This window comes from Zootermopsis nevadensis, unplaced genomic scaffold (assembly GCF_977971745.1).
Source record: "Zootermopsis nevadensis isolate Lab colony 2312 unplaced genomic scaffold, Znev_1.0 Znev_ptg000004l, whole genome shotgun sequence".
Lineage (NCBI taxonomy): Eukaryota > Metazoa > Arthropoda > Insecta > Blattodea > Termopsidae > Zootermopsis > Zootermopsis nevadensis.
In genome coordinates this window covers 8159012-8179817 of record NW_028259136.1, presented here as the reverse complement: position 1 = coordinate 8179817, position 20806 = coordinate 8159012, and the positions used below count along the sequence as shown (strand labels likewise).

Here is a 20806-nt window from a genome sequence, read left to right as displayed (position 1 = left end):
TCCAACAAGAGATTTTTATCTGAAATAATACCTCGTGTCCATGACAACGATCAGCTAAGTTTCTCAAGGAAGTAATCATTGTTTATTCCGAGAATGACACCGAGCCTATGCGGGGTTAAGCCCGAAATGCGCGAATGAGTGGGGACCCTGCAGCTACGTAAGCTACACGCTGCTTCTACAAACCGGGCGAGAAGTCGGGGCTCTGATCGGGAGTGTGGCCGATGTCTGCTGGTTGCCTCCGCTGTTCTGGTTGCTGAAGTCATCGTCCACCTCGTACGGAAAACTCTCGTCATCGTCTTCCGACGGGTCCTTGGGGCGGGCACAACACAAAATTTACCTCTAGTCCTACAAAAAATATCCCAGCCTGAAGTAGGGTTCACACACGACAACCGGACCAGTGTCTGACCACGTGACAGTGGTACCAACACCCAGCATAAAATTAACCTCTGGGACACACACAAAAAAAGTTCAGTTTCGCAACGAACATGAGGATCAGAACCACGGAGCTATAAGATTATGCGAGATGCTGCCGACATTTGCCTCCAGGCACAAAACACCCGTCTTCAGGCTGGGCGAGAGACATCCAACTCCACAGCACAGGTCGATGAAAAAGTGCGAGGCTCTGAAATTGGCAGTGGTTCCAACACATCACATAAATTTACCTCCAGACCGAGAAGTGTCCCAGCCTGGAGCTGACACCGTCTCGTAACGCAGGTAGCCAACTTAGCGCCCCGAAGTTTTGTGCCAACGAGGACTCTAATTACGTTACAAAGCTCCGGTATGGAATCCCGTCGACGCTGTCCGCCGGGCAAGGACAAGCTTTCGAAACGGAAGCTTAATTATAGGAATCTGACAGCTCGGTGTACTTATAATGAGCAGTGAGTGATGGGGCGGAGACACCCGGAGCTAGCTCCAGTTCCCGTGGCGCTGGATCGATGAGGGTTGCGCCCTAAGCCCTCCTCCCTCCCCATCACACCTGTAACAAGTTGTTCCCCCACACGGGATACAATTTGCTCCAGGTCTTTGTGTTTCAGTCTTACAAAAGTTAATGAATAATGACGAAATTCTTGGAAGTAAATTTACCACCAGGCGATTGGCAGCCCTGCGTCTTATTCGGGGAGATCCCTGATTCAAATAACAGTCGTCCTATATAGGCCACGTCCTGACAATTTCGCTGATCGTGGCCTGTTCACAGCTGTCGACAAACAAAGAAATAAAGAGAAATAAGTAGAGAAAATGGAGGGCAGAAATAATATAAGAGAAACGAATACCGGATAATGGAGGAACGGGACGAAGACACGACCCCACATTCGGCGACCGGGGTCTGCAACCCACGCGCCTCGGGAGTCGTACGTTCTGGCTATGCAAAGCTCAAAGTACGTAATGAGGGTGTTTGAGAACGAAGTTACAAAAGTGGGGGGCACGAGGTAATTCGCAACGATATGCTACTGCCCGCATCGAAAACAAGAAATACACACAAATTTTTGGTTTGGAAACCCAAATTAAAAATATTTCACACAGACTTGATTATATGAAAAGACAGTAATATTATAAATCGGGGTCTCAAGAGAGAAATTACGTAAATGTGATGGTCTAACCAGCATCAGGATACGGTTAAACGGCGAAATGTATGCGATCACTACGATTAAACTCCGGGCGCTTCCTTCCGGGAACATTCTGTTCGGCCAGCTGCCTCAGTACGTGTCGCAGTTCGTCAACCCCCCACCCCCCGGAAAAAAAAAACACCTCGTCAAGAAGACCGAGAGGACCACAACAGTCGGGTCAACGCACCCACGCGCGCTTAAAAGCTTCCGTTGAGTACCCCTTCCCCCCCCCGTCCAACCCCCCCCCCCTCACTTCCGCGTTGTTTCATTTGCGTGGAAAAACAAAACACATTCATCGGACGTCCCGACTCAGAAAACCCCGATTTAAATTAAATATCTTACAAAGAACGCCACTACACAGAGGCCTTCTTCAGAAACGCAAAGTCTTTTATGCAACTCAGTTAATTACAGTGTTCGCAAAAGCCCTGCCATAAAGACGTAAGGGACGGTGGAGGAACACCTCCACTCATTCTCCACCTCGACACTGAATCGAAGTAGGGGGCTGGTTCCTCCCCTGAGCCAGTTGTGGTACCTACGAGGATCGAACCCAGGCCGTTCAGCGCCTAGTCTAGTCACTTCCATTTTAATATTATCATCCCATCTAGAGAAATACCTTGACAGGGTGACGCCCGAGGGACTTGGATGTCTTCTTACTTATATTTTACGATGCTGTATCAACTTTGCTGCTCGGTAGAAACGGCTTATGTTAACACAAATTACGTGTGACTTAACCCCTTCTCACACAGAACCAATGACATCACCGAACAAATCGTAAGACGATTATAAGTGTTAGGTTGAGTGTTGAGCCACAGAAAAATGTAATTACACGGTTCATTCCTCACAGGAAACAGTTCTGGACAGAATCCCAACGTTTCGGCGACCTTCTCAGCCTCCTTCATCATGGGGAATAACGTGACGTCACGATCGGGGGGACTATCGACTCCGATAAAGACAGTTTGATTCATGTTTGAAAAAAAAATCTGAAGGGGGAAAACACGAAAAAGAAATTAAGAAACGTGTACGGTAAAACACAGTGTTAGGTTAGGTAAAGTTAGGTTAGGTTCGGTTAGGTAAAGTTAGGTTAGGTAAAGTTAGGTTAGGTTAGGTTCGGTTCGGTTAGCTAAAGTTAGGTTAGGTTAGGTTGTCACAAAGTAATTCGACCTCAAATGTGACCCTGAACCAACGCAGTCCATTCAGAAAATAAAACCTCGACAATCTTACTTACCCTCGTGAGCTTTGTGGGGATGACGTTTTGATTTGCGTGTCCTTTCGGTACGAGATCTGGGTTCAGTGACAAGATGGCTTCTATTTCGATCTGAAACAAACAATCCCCAGGAATATTGTAAATTACACACAAAACACACGATAAAATACAACAGGGGGGGGGGGATAAGCACAGGGTAAGCGGAGGGGGGGAGCGATGGAGGAACAAAAGTTGTAAAAGGATACAGCCTTCTGATTGGGCGAACTGAGTTCGATTCCTATAACACTACCCATTCCCACTCCAGGGTCCACCAAGCCTATGTCCAGCGGGAAATCCTTGGGGGTAAATCTGCCAGGGCGTGATGCTTCACACTCAAAACTCTTTAACTATTAGTAAAGCTGCATTTTTTAATTTACAGATTTTGTATGATTTTCTATGTAATCAGTGATTATACCCCATGAACAGCATCAACGAGTCGATCGTTGTCATGGAGACGCGTTTTCTTTGAGGTACGAACTGGGTCGTTTTAACATTACTTTGACGAGGGCTAATGTTCGGATCTTCAAATTCACTCGGTCAGTGATGAGGGCAAATTTCACCTTTTATCGTTCACTCACGTATCATCTGGGGGATGGACAAAGGGGCAGTTACAGGCCGAAGTCTTTACGTTTCTTGCGTAACCCGCAAAAAAAAAATTCTGATTAGCAGCTAAGGACTCAGTAATTAATGACTTGCCAAGGCCTCGCGGATAAATTATGTCATTACATCACCGCCTGCAGCAAACCTTTGTCTCTCGGCGCGGAGTGACAGATTAACTCGTTACTGTCCGGTGGTAACAATACATACCACGTACTTCTACATTCACTAGCTATGCAATTTGTCCACCGAGTGTCTTCTTACGTATTTCGTATGATTTTCAGAGGAAAACAGTTGTTAGTTCCCCGAACATAAACCAAGTGATCGTTCTTATGGATACGGGTTGTGTTTTCTTTGAGGTACGGACTGAATTTTTAAATGTTCAGATGAACTCATGGCTTCAAAGGATTAGAGCAAATGGGCCAAGGGCTTTTTCCAGACAAACGTCTCAAAATACAGAACCTCAGACGGACAGACGGAGAAAGGTGGCTAAGAGTGCCAACTTAACATGTAAAAGCTACAAAAAAATCCCTCATCAAAGTTATGACGACGTCGGTTTGTGGCGACAAGAGAAAGATTAATTTCTCCGTTGTGGCCAATGTCCCAAAGCCGGAACCAACACATAAAATGTGTTCCCTCAAGGGTCACTGTCGGTCCATTACCGTGGCCTTAAAGCGGTCGATCCGTCCGTCGATAGTAGCTGGACGTCTTACCTCTTTTCCTTTAGTTTCGCCCCTCTCAAACCACTCGACTGTGACGCTACGATTCTCATAGTTGATCCCCGATACGACGGCAGTGTGGATGCGACCTGAAACAGCAAGTGGAGACGCTTGTTGAAACACTAGCACCCGGAGACGCATGGTTTTCCTCATTTGCTCTACAGCTAAATGCTGCACAACCTCTGCAGTTGATAAGGCGTCGTCTGATAACACGTACCGTCGTCGCAGTCACCACATTCTGTCTCCACGGCGACGGCCTCCGGTTCAGATCCTTGTTCCCGTATCTGGTGGTTCACAACCTGGTGATGTGACCCGCTGCGGGACCTCGACGTGCACTTACACAGCCTACTGAGCCAGCCCATGGCGAGGCGCTCTGCCCCCCCCCCCCCCAATACCCCAACCTAACCTAACCCATCAGCAGAAAACGCACCTAAGTGCTCTATCATAAACACAGTCCAAGGCGACGCATTCCACGGTAAATTGTTTATCCAAAAACGTTTAGAGTCAAGCTGCTATAGAAATCGTGTGATTTATGGAATATGAAGGCTTCACGTCACTCGTATACGGCCCCGAGCTACTTTAATCCAAATTTGTTAAAGCCCACTTCAATATTCTGGCATCTACGTCACAATATTTTGAAAATCCTACCTCTGAAATGTTCCTGTCACTTCGCTGGGTCTTTGCACTGCTAATTAAGCGTTTGAAGCCGGAATCTCATATAATATTTAAGAATTCAGCCCGTACCGCGAAGAAAACACCACATTTCACCATTACGAAGATCAACTGGTTAACGCTGTTTAAGGAAATAATCGCTGTTTGCACTGAGAGTCATACGAAACCCAGAAATGAAACACGAATAATTATTTATTGTTGAAGGAGGTGGTACATATAGTTACCATTGAGCTTTAAAGTGGTACTACGCCTCCGAAACAAGAGGCGGTTAGTTACAATTTCACAACTCGTTTACCCTGAGATACAGTTAGGAGAACGAAATTAAAGCCGATGGATCACAATTTGTACAAAGTCACATACATGGCCGATAACCCGCACAGGACTGAGAGAACATGAAGACGATGATGAGGTAATATGAGATGATGTTAACACGTGATACTCCTCTGCAGGGATACAATTCACAAGGTTAGGCGTGTACAGCACAACGCAAAAACCTGTACACCGCCCCACTGCACTATAAACACGTACCAGACGTCTCGAGCATAGAAAATTGTGATTTCTTTTTCATAAACAACACCAGCCAAAGAAGCATGACGACCAATCAGCTGTGATTTTATGACGTGACTCAAGAGCCAAGGACACACAACATTTAAGACAATTTCTAGGCCCTATAAATGACGCAACAGATCGCTCAACAACAAACCATTCCAAAAAACTTATTACTGACGACACAAAACAAGATTACGACCTGACCCAGACAAACAGCGAGCGGATGAAGGTAATTGCATTGTTTGTAGGCTGCAGTGAGGCGAAAACAGGGAGCCATGCCCCCTCCACTAAAGACCTGGCAAGATTCCCACCGTTACGACCCAGTTCTGTTGATCACAATTGACGGAACACGTTCTCCGACTGCCTTGTGGGACGCTGGGCCGCGTGTCAGAGGTGACTGCAGCTGCCATCATCAGGGCGACAGACAAATTAAATTAATAAAAGACTAACAAATAAACACCGGGAAATGCAGGTGCTGGTCCGACATGCAAGGTTCGGAAGAAACAGCCAGGGAAAAGGACGCAACATCCCAGAAGACAGCCATCACCTTAATTAAATTTCTGTCTGATATTTGTAACCGACTCCAGGGAGCAAAGACCTTGACTACCCAAAACTCGTAAGTTCAGTAAAAAAAAATTCGCCTATTTTTTATGGCATGCACATTCATTACCGTGTTCACAAAAGCCTCCATCCTCGGTCAGTTAAAAAAAGTCCATATCCGCCCAGCCAGTTTCGTTACAGTCGATTTTAATTTCCATCTTTTCATGTTTGTGTGTGTGTGTGTGTGTGGGGGGGGGGGGGGGGGGTTACGTTGTCACGACGGTCAAGACTTCGATGTTGGTCTTCTGAGCAAAAACGCCATGTTGACTTGTAGACAGATACAAACGTTTCGGAGGAGAAAACTGCTTCCATCTTCAAGGCCGAAATCTAATGTAAAGCATCGGCCCATGAGACAGCACCCTTGAATCCTGCTTGCACCCCGTCGTGGTAAATAAACCTGACCACCAGCGCATAGCGACGCCTTGTAACGATCAACGAGATAAATCGATATGTGCCGGACGTTGACCTCTCGGAATAAGACTGCGATTTGTGTGTTGACACAGCCCCCCACCCACCCCCCACCTCAGGGGGTGGTTATCGGAATTCATCTATGTCTAAGTTACAGACAAGAAGCAAAACTTTTTTTGTAAATTTGTACAACGAAATACTTTGATCGAAAAAAAAAAAATCAGATTCAGTTCCACAATACGTTTTTTAAACATACGTAGGCACGTGTTATATAGCAAAGTAATTCTCGCGTGTTCTCTACAAATTGACACATGACACCTGCAAGTGGCGCTAGTGTTTCCTGAGGTCAATGACCTTTACGTGGGCGGAGTGTCTGGCTAATGTCTGAGTGACGCCATCATCAAGATGACTTACTTTGGGAACTTTTCATGAAATTTCATTCAGACGTTCTAGAAATTTTACATGCGTAAAACCAGACACGGCGATGTTGAAAAACAGCATTTTGAAACTTTCTAGTTTGTGAACGCGCTTCTAAGGACGGACATGTACAAAAATTAATACAACAAAAATTCAAACTCAACAGACAGATAAAGAGAGGCTAACATGAAATCGATATTCTCAATGTTGCACGAACTTAAACACTGGTTTGACCAAGAATTACGGTGGACGTACGCGAGAACGGAGACAGATGACATTCCTCACTCTGGTAATGAGAAGTTTCGTAATTATGTCGTGGTAAATAAATGACAATACACTGACCCGCTCCTCAAGACGAAATCTCTGCGTTCTGAAAACGAGAGCAGTCGAATTATAAACCGCGCGCTCTCCTTACGTCTCCTTTTCAGCATTTCCCTTAGCCCTTTCAACTCAGAAAATCGTCCTAATAATATTTAAATATTCAGTCAGTCCGTACCGCACAGAAAATAGCCCGTATCCACAAATCAGTTGGTTAATGCAATTTAGGTAAATAATCGCTGTTCATTAATAGAACAATATAAGAAACCCATAAATGCAGAGTTAGTAAATGTTAAAGCATGTGGTACATATAGTTACCACTGTGCTTTACATGGTTGGAATGTGGGACTTACAGAGTACTTCAGGTGGCATAGGCATCGCTTTATTTGTAACGCTGGTGGGTTATTTAACGACGCTGTATCGATTCTCAAGTTCACCGTGTGTTTAATAAGGTATGAGTGTAGACATAAAAGAAAAAATAGCTGAAGAGTATGTCGTGGAATATCCGAAGAAAAAATAATAATAATAAAGTTTTGCCTTTTCATGAACCCCGAATGGATGATCGGAAGAGAAAAGGGCGCCGTGCGATGCGGCAACTTCTCCGGCACGTTTGTAAGACGGGTTAGTCTTTCCTGAGCACGCAGGCGATCTCTCAGAACTGCAGGCAACTCGATATTCCATTGCGGTCTCGTGAAGCCCGACGGAATTCTTGAGAGCACCCCCCCCCCCCTTCCCGAGACACACACACATGATTCTACAGTCATTTGTTTCCGACTTGTCTCAAAACCTGCAGACGCTTAATCAACTGCACATGTTTGTACGATCAACTATAAGGCGGTGTATTGGAAAGGAAGTTGCCATAACATGTTTCAAGATGCCACGTATACCATAATTTACCCTGAAAACACTACGAAAAACCACGCATAAACATCAGGGTGGCCGGTCTACGGTCCTACATTTTGAACCCGCGGTCTCTCGAATACGAAGTGCTAATCACTCAACCAGAGCGTTCGGTCACGTCGAATTACAAACAAACGTTTCTCCAACTCAGAAGTGCGCTTCAGGAGGGATTTGTTTCTACACTTAATTAAACTGTCAGTAGCGACGAATCGGTGGATAATCACGTAAAACCACTCGTCGGGATCGTCTCTAACAAGACTGAGATTTCATTCGGGTATTTCTCAACCCTTTTCAAACCCGTGCTCGTCCACACAAAACTTACAAATTAAGTTCTGGTCTCGACGAAAATTCAATCATTCAACTGCATTTCTCGTCGTACAACTTCAAATGTCGGTCCCTTCAAGAGGCCAACTAGCAGCTTGTCACCGTAACTTTGTTCTTGGAATTACTTATTGTACGTGGTCTGACGGTGATTGAACTCAGCCTAGTAAGGAAACAGAAAATAAAAGTAGTAAGGCTGAAAAACGAATAAAAATGAAACAATAACGAAACGGACAATGAAATTGCTGGAGATAAGAAAGCAATGAAAATACAAAACGATGTACGGGCGACGAGATAATACAAGTCACTGCTGACATCTAGTGGAACTGAAGTGACACAGACTTAGTTCCAACAGGTACCCACGCATGGCGCCACTGACTAGGCCCAAGGCCGCGGAAACGGATGACAGCTGGTGAGGATTTTTGGAGTCAATGACAGATGACATTGTCCTCTGCTACGCTTCGCAAATTCAGACCTACTTTGGTTGTTCGCTACAAGTGCACAGCATCTGAAACTCGTCACGACGCTATGGGGAGAATGAATTTTGTTCCACAATCCTACTTCTGCAGTGCAAAGGTCAGAGAAGACGTGACTCATACTGATGGTCACATATTAATCCTCATAATGGAGACAGGAAGCTCCTCTGAAACGTCGGTCGATATCTTAACATCCCAGAAGATATCAAATCTAAAACTTCTTGACGATGGTGAAGAGTCAATTGAATAAAAATTTCCTTGGATATTATCCATCGTCTAGTAAATATAAAACGTAAAACGACGTTTCGGAGATGGGACTCTATCTCCGTCTTCAGGTTCCTACTCAGTTGGGCCCACTAGATAGAGCTAATCCCTATCTCCGGACCTCTTGGATATTATCCATCGTCTAGTAAATATAAAACGTAAAAACGACGTTTCGGAGATGGGACTCTATCTGCGTCTTCAGGTTCCTACTCAGTTGGGCCCACTAGATAGAGCTAATCCCTATCTCCTATCCTAAGGTCCGGAGATAGGGATTAGCTCTATCTAGTGGGCCCAACTGTGTAGGAATCTGAAGACGGAGATAGAGTCCCATCTCCGAAACGTCGTTTTTTACGTTTTATATTTACTAGACGATGGAAGGTCCGGAGATAGGGATTAGCTCTATCTAGTGGGCCCAACTGAGTAGGAACCTGAAGACGGAGATAGAATCCCATCTCCGAAACGTCGTTTTACGTTTTATATTTACTAGACGATGGATAATATCCAAGAAATTTTTTATTCAATTATCCCAGAAGATCTTCGACACAGTTTCCTTTCGTATCTTTCCCAATTCATCCTTCGCGATCTGCCTCCTACCATTCGTAGTCGATACAGCGCCCATCACGAGTTGGGTGGGTGACCTTACAAGCCAAAACTCACAAGGCCGGGCAGAGATAAGGTAAAAGTGTTCGAAGTCTACGACACCTCTCGCTTGTGGATTCAGGCCGGTGGGAATTCAAAGCAAGGGATATGGCAGGTCTGTGGTACATCTGTTCTGAACTCAACTCCCTCAACGAAATGCTTCGTTAACACCCTGTGTTTTCTCTGAAACTAAAGCAGAGCACTCCACGTGCAAAATCGATGTCAAGGTCGATACCTTTTGCTTACAGTTACCCCCCTTACAGCGCCCCAAGTTTGATCACTCACAGAGCCGACCCATGAGTCACAACTCAGCTTACAGACGACAGTTCATGTGAGCAAGGACCTCTGAAACGTCGGTAAACATCTACCAGACTACACGACTCAACAACCCAGAAGACCTCAAACCCTACGTTGCAATGGGACGGTAATTATGAATCACCGCCAGTATGACGATTCTATACCAAAATTTGAAAGACGGAATTTCTTGGAGAATTTTAAAGTCATAATTATCCCGGTATTTGGTTGGCAAGGCTGAGGAAAACCGAGGAAAATCTCAATCAAGACAGACAATTAGATAACGATATCTCTCGAACACAAGTGTTACCACTGCACAGACTTTATTATTTCCTTAAACAGCGTTACAAAGTTGATCATTGTCATGGAGACGGGGTGGTGTTTTCTTTGAGGTAAGAACTGGTTTTTTTTTTTCAAAATTACTTAGACAAGCTTCGGCTCCAAGGGGTGAAAGTTTTATCCCGGGGGGGGGGGGGGGGAGATGAGTAGAGTGAGGAAACCCACAATTGGGTTAAGCCGGACTCCGCGTCGAGATAAGAACCTGTGATCTCCCGAATCTCGGCGACCAAGTGCTGCTATCCTGTACAGCGACTATGAAGCAAACTGTCCAGTCCCGTCACAGAAGACGGGGAGACACCGTTAACGAGATTCGAACTACCGATTCCGCTATTCGGACGAACCTTAGAAATTCGAACGTTGTTCTTGGCGTTACAGCATCCTCTGCTCCACGGACCGACTGAAATCTTACTCCCAAAAGCTGCAGCACTCATCCAAAGAAAGCAGACAGCAAGAAGGACTCGAACCCAAGGACTGCACCCGCATCGTACAAGGGTTCCTGGCAACAGCCAAGAGGACGTCCATCTTCGGAGTCGTATTTCAACGTCATATTTAATTTGAAAGTGAAATCTCGCCTTTTATAATTATTAATATGTTATTAATTGCAAGGTGGATGGAAGAACTTATAATTATGAGGTGAATGTTGGGTTTGAGACACACAATCTGATGGAAAGGAAGAAATTGCAAACGGAGTGGAAACAGAAAGCAGACCATCACGGGCACAGCGGAACGACTGGCTACAGGCGACGAGAAACACTGTCGTAATTTCAGAAACACGGTACTCGCGAGTTACTTTCATTGCCGAGTTCCACGTAGCAAAAGGACTTTTTTTACAAGGTGACAGTAGCTCGATAAGACCAGAAATCCCTCGCCTCTTATGGAACCCGATGGCTCATCATCAGCTTGTAAGATGTCGCCACTGGACGTGAGACTGATGAATCCAACCCACACCCTGTTTCTTAAAAAGATCCATTTTAATAATTTGATCTCATCTACCACTAAGTCTCCCAAAATAAAAATTCAGATTCAACAAAAGTAACAATTATGAAGCTCCTCATTACGAACTAATGTTACGCGTGAGATTTGAGGTTATCGCGGTGGTGAATATGTCAACATTAGTCTTCTGAGTTTAAACTCCGACAGGGGGAGGTCCTAAAATATTATACCGGACTTGGCCTCTTATGAACACGAGTGGCTTCACCAGCTGAGCGACTACCATCTTAACCACGAAATGTGCTCCATGGAGTTAGCCCAATGGTCACTATATATCCTACCTACTTGAACTCTTTATTTTGTATTCATGTATTTCTTAAACAACGTCAACAAGCTGATCTTCGTAATGCTGAAATGTTGTGTTTTCTTCGCGGTACGGACTGGATTCTTAAATATTATTTAGATGGAGCATCGGCTTCTAGGTGTAACCCGTCCTCACTACAAAACGTGAAAATTCCACGTGAGTGCGAGAAGTCCTTACGATCCTGCCTGTGTACACCAGAAACGTCGATACTGTCGAAACTCTATAATGAATGAGTTCCGAAAATGTGTAGGCGATTCTGTCTTCAGATCGATCTGACGACGACAGCTTTACAAAAGAAACCTTGGCGATTAATGTTAGAGCAGTGTGTGGTAGGAGTTTGCAAAGCGTGGCTACGAGAAGACTGAAATAATAGAAGCACTTTGAACGGTTCCAGGGCGATACCCTGACGACAGAAGCAGCAAGCACCCTGAAATGTGATTTCATTACCTCCGACTACACAGCGACAAATAATAAGATACATTAAAAATTAATTGGAAAGGATTAGGGAGTTCGCGGACGTGTTTAAATTTACGATAAAGGCCAGTGGACAGCTTCACACTCAGACCGTCTTTATCCAATTGGGGAGAAGTAGTTGATCTGTCGAAGGCCGTGTAGGACACGGCTGCTAGTCGTGACGTCGACGGTGGGTTCCCGGTGTGGCTTGAAGACCGACCAGTGTCTAACCCGGTCACTTCCGCGTCCAACAACGCATGCATGTTGGTCTTCATGCATTACTGATCGATTTTTAACAAAAAAGTGAACTGTGTAGACAAGATTTTTGTAAAATGTCCCAATATCAAATTCGATTAAATCCTTTAAGAGTTTTTTTTTAATTCTTCCACGTGGCGCATTTCTGCAACGTTCATAAAATCGTGTTTAGAAAATGTTTAGAAAATGTGCAACTATAATTGCGAATATAATTACACGTTTCCACTGTCGAATGACCCCGCTGACACGAAACGTCGAACGCATTGCTGCAAAGAGGGACCCCGATTGCAGTGGGCAGGAATTGCCGAATATTGCCAAGTTTTCAGTTTGTAGCAGAGATTACGCAATGCGCGGTGCGAGGCTGGAAACCGCATGATGACTGCGCCAAATATGGCGACAAGACAGGACAGGACAAGGCACAAGGCTGCAGACATACGAGCTCCTGGAGATCAGCGCAGGCAATGGCCAGCTGTAGGCAGACTTTGGGGAGGAAAGGAGAGAACGGATAAGAAAGAGAATGAAACAAAGATGGAATATTCACGAAGCTGTATTATCAGAATGATCAAATCAAGGAGCAAGAGATGGGTGAGATAAGAAATGCGTACAAAATTTTGGTTGGAACGCGTGGATCCTACGAACTAGGGGTTGGAGGGTGTTGATTGGACTGATCTGGCTCCGGTTAGGGACCGGTGGGCGGACTCCTAAGGACACGGTAATAAACCTTATGTTTGCAAAATAGGGGGGGGGGAACTTTTTAACCAGCTGAGCAACTGTCAGTTCATCAAAAAGGCTCCACGGATTTCGACGAAAAGGAACAAAGGACGGACGGACGCAGAAGGTGGGAGAAGAACAGAGAATGAGAGACAAAGAAGAAACGTTAGCCGATGGCATTTTCCAACAGGTAGGGTGACTCACTCGGGCGTCCCACCTTCACATCGGAAAGATCACCGCGCTCACAGCCAGGGGTGTCAATGCTACAAATGTCATCATTGGCAACAAACTCAGCAACGTGCAATTTTTTTGGTTTAAGAAATATTACCGCAGACAGGAAATGAAGTGTCAGTTTAAAGTTTCGCGGGAGGAGACGACGAGACGTGTCTTCGGCTGCACATGAATGACGTTGACTACATACAAGCCTCAACTAGCCTCGACCGTCACTCACAGTTCTTAGCCATTTAAATCCAAGCGGTAACAATATATACCACCCGCTTTAAATTTAAATAACGTACGATACACACAAAAAAAACATCATGGTGGCGCGTTGTTTTCTTTGAGGTACGGACTGTTTTTAAGTAACGTTTGGATAATTTTCAGGTTCCAGAGGGTTAACCAGCCACTAATTCTTACGGGAATAGGAGAACAAACGTAGTATAAAAAGTGAAAGCATGATAACACCGAATCGGATGCCCCAAATTCCACCCTCACACAGCGGCAAACATCGCATGTGGCACGACATTCGGCTTCACTGCACTAACTGCCACTAGACAAGACGCCTTCTTATTGGGTCACTGGGAAGTAAGAAAAATTTCCAGGGGGGCAAGTCATCCTGGCCAGAAATAAATCGTCTTCAAATCATAACGAAAAAAAAAATCAATCCAACTCCCCCCCCACCCCCCGAGTCCTCTCTACCTGGTTCTTATATTTGCATTGGCAGACACTTCCCGATTTAACGCATAAGACGATCGATGCACGTGGCTGTTTCTTAAGCAGACAACCATTTAAGAAATCTATCTGATGCTTACATCGGGGTAAGTTTATAAAACGAAATATATATGTGTGTGTACCGGGTGGGGGGAAAATTACGTTTTCTTCAAATCTCCCACCACCTCAGACAAAAACATTTTCCTCACTCACTCTACGGTGGAGGATTATCTTTTAAAAGTTGACTGTATACTCTGCTTGTCAAAGAATAGCCCACTTTCTTTATGGAGCTCGAAGGTTCATCACCGTGTTCACACAAGCCTGCCACCGGACTCTATCCTGAGCATCCAGTTCGCTCAATCGATTCCTGTCTCCCCTAAGGTCCATCTTGACGGTCTCCTCCCGTCAGACCTCATAAACACCCCTCCCCTCCCTCATGCGTGCTGCATGTCTCACCCTAACAAAATCAGGTGAGGGGTACAGCCCGCGAAAGTTATTTCTGTACCTTCCAACAGGCTGACGGAGAAGGAGTGAAATTCATACATCGCGTCACGCCCGAAAAACCACAAGAATGTGAACGAAACACCGTCTACAATTGGAATTGATGTTCTCACGGCGGTACGGCCCGGAAGTCAGCCGTCTACCGCCGACACTGTTAACAAGACCGTAACAGAAAGCATGCAAGTGCCTGGGATGCTGTGGTGTCACTGGGTCCTTCGGTACTCATTACCAGATGTAATTAGCGCGATTAAGTGAAGGGCGCTGCACAAAATACGAACGCAGATCCACATGCAGACCAAAAGATATTATTAAAATGGAGCGAAAATAGAGTGGGAGGGTGTGGACAGGATTCATATGGTTCAAGATAGGATCCAGCGGTAGGCTTTAGTGAACAAGGAAATTTACGTGAAATTTTTTGGATCTTCTGGGATGTTGCGCCGTGTAGTCTGATAGAACCGTACCGACGTTTCAGAGGTGCCTATCGCCCACATGAATGCAGTTGAACAGTTTCTACCAAAGCGCAGCATTCCACAAGATAGAAATCTTCCAAGGCGTTGGTTGTACCTCTGGGTTTCATAAAACGCGGAGAGCGACTGTCAGCTTCTACATCTCTGTTGCTTGGAGATGCTTATGGACCACGTCGCAAGGAAACGCGAGAGGTTTTGCACTCCGCTCCCTGCTTGTCGCCCTCTTATTGATCAGGGCTGAGAAAAAAGACGCTCGGAGGGCGCAGGATCCAGTCCTAGGACGTACCTCGTTCAGAAGCTGACAGTCGTTCAACTGGTCAAGAAACTCACCGCCAATTATCATGCCCCAAGGTCCACCAGTGTTCACAGGAGCACGCCACTGGATCCTATCCTGAGCCAGATGAATCCCTCTTATGCCCACATATTCCCCAAATACCTTCAATCCGCGTTCTTCCCTTAAAAGTCACGCCAAAGTGTAGTCAGGATGTCGTTGTTAGTATTCTGTGCCCTAACATCGCGTGGACTAGTAGGTACACCGACGTTTCGGAGGTACATACTGCCTCCATCTTCAACCGAGAATACCAACTCTTGACATATTCACCGCCAGCGCGAACCCCAAACCGCATGTAGAACTTATTTTACCGTCTGGTGTATTCCTGCTCTGCGTTGCCCTACGCGGCGAGAGAATCCTTGCGATTAAACTACACACGTCCACGAAGCCCCACGGAATGTGTACAGCAGGGATGCCAACCTTTTTTAAGGCCTAGCGCCAGAACTTACAGAAATTACACACTGTGGTAAAAACGCAAGTTACTGACTGTTAAATCAGGTGGTACATATAATTACCATTGAGTTTTGAAGGGTCTAACACTTTGCGCTTAACCAACGTCATTAGTTCAGGGTAAACAACTTCGAATGATTGGATAATTAATGAACAGAGAATTGGAAAGGATATGAGAGGAAGTGGTCGTGGCCTAACTGAAGGTACTATCTCAACATTTGTCTGGAGGAACGGAGGAAAACAATGAAAACCGATAGCCATTATGGAAACCGAGGTCTCACGAACACGAAGCAGAGTGCTAACCGATATGCTGGTAGTTCGGTGACCCTGTAGTCTACACAACTGTATATCGTCTGTCTGTCTTTATCTATCTACATAAAAAGCGGTCTCATAACCTGGATTTGAAACTCTGGCGGCTGTGACCATGGTAACCACAAACTAAACTGCGTCACGACAAAGACACTTTCTCGTTGCTAGTGTAATACGCTTGGAAGTGCCTGAGGTAAAAGTTGGTAATCGGCTTCCTTACATGTTGATAGTATTTCGTAGGATCGGCGGGTAAGTTGAAATAGCTAAGAATTTCAAATGTATAGAAGATTGTCAGTTTGCAGATACTAATATGAAGAGTTTTATTCAATCTCAAGACAAGATAAAAGTAAAGTTGACCACCTTCTGATGATGTGCCTTGGGGTAATATCAATGCCAGACCAAACAAACTACAACAAACACACACACGCGAAGGCGCTTTCATATTACATCTGCTTAAACTCGATACGTGGAATAGGGACCTATGTTACACTATCTTGTGTGTCCATTCTACTGACTGCCCCGTCCGGAAGAGTTGAATGCAAGATCGGGACATGGCTCCTGCGTTCACTGATCTGCTAACTGTGACCGACATCCATGCTTATATATTCCCGTAACATCACGAGTCGTGACACCAAAAGACTGTCTTATAATTCACACAACTTAGGCTCCATTACCGATGATGAATCAGCAAACAAGGAGAAACCAGTCAGCCAGCAAGACGGTATCAAAGTATTCCTCTGGAGAACAGAAAACGGTAAAAGCCAAACCACCGCTGAGCTGAGTGGCTTTAATTTTGAAATAACCAAGTAATAATCTGAGAGCCCACTTCCAGAATGAACAGCTCTGCTGACACCAGAGGCTGTCATTGGATATGATCTCTGGCCAGTTCAATCCACTCTCCATCCTCAGGATCTACGTATCCACCCCGATATATATCCTCCCACCCCCTTGATCTTCCAAGTGCCTCAGTCAAAGAGATCTCCCCATACAAGAACTACGAGAGGCTCAACACACTCGCAGCTGTCCGCCTGTTCGGCTCAAAGACACGTTATTTGTGGCCCAGATTCGCGGATCAAGTCTCCGGGTTCTTCACTACCCGAATGCCGGAAGAAAAACCCGACCAGATGACGCAGTTCCGGAGGAACCTGGCACACATTCCTATGAATGTTTTAGTATGTATACGATGGCTGGTGGCCAGACACTCCCCCACCCCCGGAAAGGCCGTCCATGCGGGACGAAAGGGGGACCCAGCACAAGGCATTTCTGCACGTCACTTTTCACACATCTGTTCATTCGAACGACGTTTCGAACCAACGTACAACCAATGAACAGTGTATGTGGAATATTTATAAGAAAAAAAAGCCAAGAATTCAACATAACACATCCGGTTGCTACACTCACTACACACTAGACCAGCCTTTCACAACCTATGGTACGCGAACCACGTAAGAAAATCAAAACTTAATATTAACATAAATAACAGTTTTCCCTGAACTCATCTGGTTCGTGGTACATTTAACGCGTTAAATTAGAATTAGTGGTACGCCTGCACTGCACAATCGTTAGTGCCAAAGACCACTTGTTACCGTTGCGATGAGGTGAGACTATGCGTGGAACTGCGGCTTCTAACAGGCCCCTTTGTCCATCCCCCAGATGATCCGCGAGTGAATACGAAGCATCGGAGAAAACCTGTCCCAAGTGACACCTTGTCCGCCATAAATCGCACGTGGACTGTCTTGAAAACGCGTTCTTTTTGCGGTACGGTATGAATTTCGAAATTTACACAAGAGCCTCGTTCTTCGAAGTGTTAATTATACATGAAGGTCAGTTACCTGATGAACGGCGTAATCGATAGACCATAACTGTCTGAGTGGGTGACTCGTGGCGACAAAGCATTACGACGAGATGTTCTGACTCTTGAACCGGAACAATCGATACTGTTTTCCGACTTCTTCCAGGTGGCGGCGTATAAAAAGGCTGTTCACTTCCTAACGGCACACGAAATCACGTGGTATTCTAAAGCTGTCGTTTGGGATTTCTGTGTGGTTTAGCTCCGCACAAAAAAAAAGTCCATGCGATGTTACAACCTGAGAAGACCAGCGCAAATCGCTCTTATCCTGTGCGCACTGCTCAAAGAACGCGTTTTTTAACACAGTCAAATCAGTTCCTCGAGATGTGTGACTGTCTTGGTGGACACATTTCTAAATCACCCGTTTTCGTTACAAAAACAAACAAAAAAGAAGAAAGAAAGAAAGAAAGATTCCTCGACGGCCTGGCAAGAGTTCCCCTGATTAGTCCCCCCCCCCCCCCAAAGAATCCTGTGCGCACTGCCAAGGCTCCCTACAGCCAATGGCGCGCTGCACCACCGTCAGCATACGTCATTAAGTGACGAAATGCGAAACGTAACCGAGTGGAAAGAAATGTTTGATGCAACTGCACGGAAAGTATTAAGAGGAAATCCCGAGGGAAAGAGAACGCGACCTTGGCGTAGAAACAGGATAATATTAAAATGATATATATTTTTTTTTTTTAAAAAAAAGAGTGTATCAGAATTCGGACTGGAACCAACTGAGGGCAGAGGTCAAAGGTGGGTTGTATCGAACACAGTACGATTATATGACAGAAGCAGAACTTCTGTGTTACACGTTTTCACAAAATTACTGTTGTTCGCCACCAACAGGATTCTGACAAGGGATTTTTACAATTAGCATTAATGGATTTCTTTGGTTTGTTTTGTCATTTTTTTTTCCCCGAAAAGAACACAGCGTTCCGTCGTCTGGTCGAAAGATTTGGAGATACTTAACGAAATACGCTTTACAGCCGTCAGGAGACGATGGACACAGAAAACGGGAAGGGCTTGTTTTCTCTCGCTCGTTTCTACCTCATCGACTCATCAGTGCCTCGCAAACAGTCGGCTAAACCAGCGGTATTCAACCTTTTTTGTTCGCGTACCCCCAGATATAATTTCTCTTCAACTTTGTACCCCCAAAGTTGTTGATGTATAATTCAAGTTATACATAGTATAAAATCTACATCTAAAATAAATTAAATAAATTACATTACTGATTATTCAGTGTTTATCATAAAATAATATTTTTTTTTAAATTTCACGTACCCCCTAAGATGTCTTCGCGTACCCCAGGTTGAATACCACTGGGCTAAACAACCTACAAGAGCCAGCGGTTTCGTCAGAAAAAGGGTCCACCGCTTCAAGAACGTAAACCCGGGTGGTGACAGGACGAGAAGCTTTCGCTCGTGTGTCCCGGTTTCACGGTTCATATCTCGGATCGTGGACGACAATAAAGTAGTTGTTGCTCAAACTGTGGTCGGAGAACAGGATGTGGCTCGTAAGATTTGAGGTTCTCACAGCGGTGAGTCTGCAGATTGCTTTCTTCTGAGCTGTTACGCCGTGTAGTAGACGTCCACCAACGCTTCAGAGGTCATACTGGCTAAATCTCCGAAGACAGACAGCCCATCTTCATACTCACCGCCGCGAGAACCAATAGACCACCAGAAATGGTCGTCATATACGGTTATGTTTCATCTTTGTGGGCAATTTATTTCGCTGTATTCTGTGGAGTGTTATTCTATTTTATAATTCCATAATTCTACCATCGTTCCTTCTCAAGGCGCCTGTGCGCGGTGGGACAAAATATTTTTTTCTGGGCAACACCCAACATTTAAATTAACCCTTTAAATCCCAGTGTTATCTGTATGTACCACCCTCTTAAAATTCAATTCTTCATTTTGTATTTACTGTTCCGTACGATTCTCGCCAGCCGATCTTCGTAATGGTAAAGAGTTGTGTTTTCTTAGCGGTACGGACTGAATCTATTTAAATGCAATGAGATGAGCTTCGTGCCTCAAAAACTTAGGTCTAGCCACTAATTGGCAATATTTATTATGACTAATACTACTACAGCCTCGCACAGCGAACTTCCTGATTATACCACCGAGCGGTAGCGGTGATGTTTACCAGCTACGTCACTATTTCTGGACGCACTGACACGAGAGTACTTCACCGGGAAAACAGAACTAGCCAGCAGGAGCCCCCCCCCCCCCCTACGGGAGGGAAGGGGAAATCAGTGCCATTGCTCGAGTACATAAAAGCTCCAAATAAATAAACAGAGGAAGATATAAAAAAACAATGTGTTTGTGGATTGATCTGTGTTTATAGAAGGCGTTATAATGGGCCAGACAACGTCTCCACTTGTTACCGGAGAGGAATTAAATCCGTGTGTTTAGGTGCCACTCAACTTTCTAGACGACTGAGGTAAAGCACGCGTGGAACTTTTATTTCGCTTCCAACAAACGTTCACGTCATACACAGGGTGTCCGGCAATCACAACTTCAGGATCTAGTTCGTGACGTCATTCCCAGTCAGAAATGTCGTATGGACACGGGCCCTACTCTCTGCTCTTACTGAGCTACGTAGCGATAGATTGAAATTCAATATGAATTGAACTGGCAAACAACACAATTATATATGTACTTTCAGCACAACGGGGCACCCCAACCTTTGAGCAGATATGTGACGTAGTTCCTTAATGACAGATGGGCTGGTCCAGGCAGCATGCAGAACTGGCCACTGCGGTCACCGGACCTCACTCCCGTAATTTTAATGCACAGGTTTACATAAAAATAAACACGGTCTATGAGTGCAAAGTAAACAGAAATCATTTCATTTGAATTTCAAATATCCATTGCTCCGTAACCACTGAGAATTGGACCCATGTTCATATGGC

At 45.1% G+C, this 20806-nt stretch overlaps 1 protein-coding gene across 4 annotated transcripts in view; it reads right to left on the bottom strand.

Moving 5' to 3' along the window:
• The window catches only part of Klp10A (kinesin-like protein 10A), a 42091-nt gene that overhangs the window by 16454 nt on the left and 4831 nt on the right, over positions 1–20806 (bottom strand). Inside the window, exons 1-4 of one of the 4 annotated variants that reach the window (XM_022077580.2) lie at positions 4381–5223; positions 4158–4252; positions 2830–2919; positions 184–309 (exon numbers count right to left, since the gene is read on the bottom strand). In XM_022077580.2, the coding sequence (XP_021933272.2) occupies positions 184–309; positions 2830–2919; positions 4158–4252; positions 4381–4525 (456 nt within the window). In that variant the 5' untranslated portion in view covers positions 4526–5223. Of the gene's footprint in view, positions 1–183; positions 310–2829; positions 2920–4157; positions 4253–4380; positions 5224–20806 lie in introns of those variants that run through there. The other 3 variants (XM_022077582.2, XM_022077581.2, XM_022077583.2) reach the window with 3 other exon arrangements.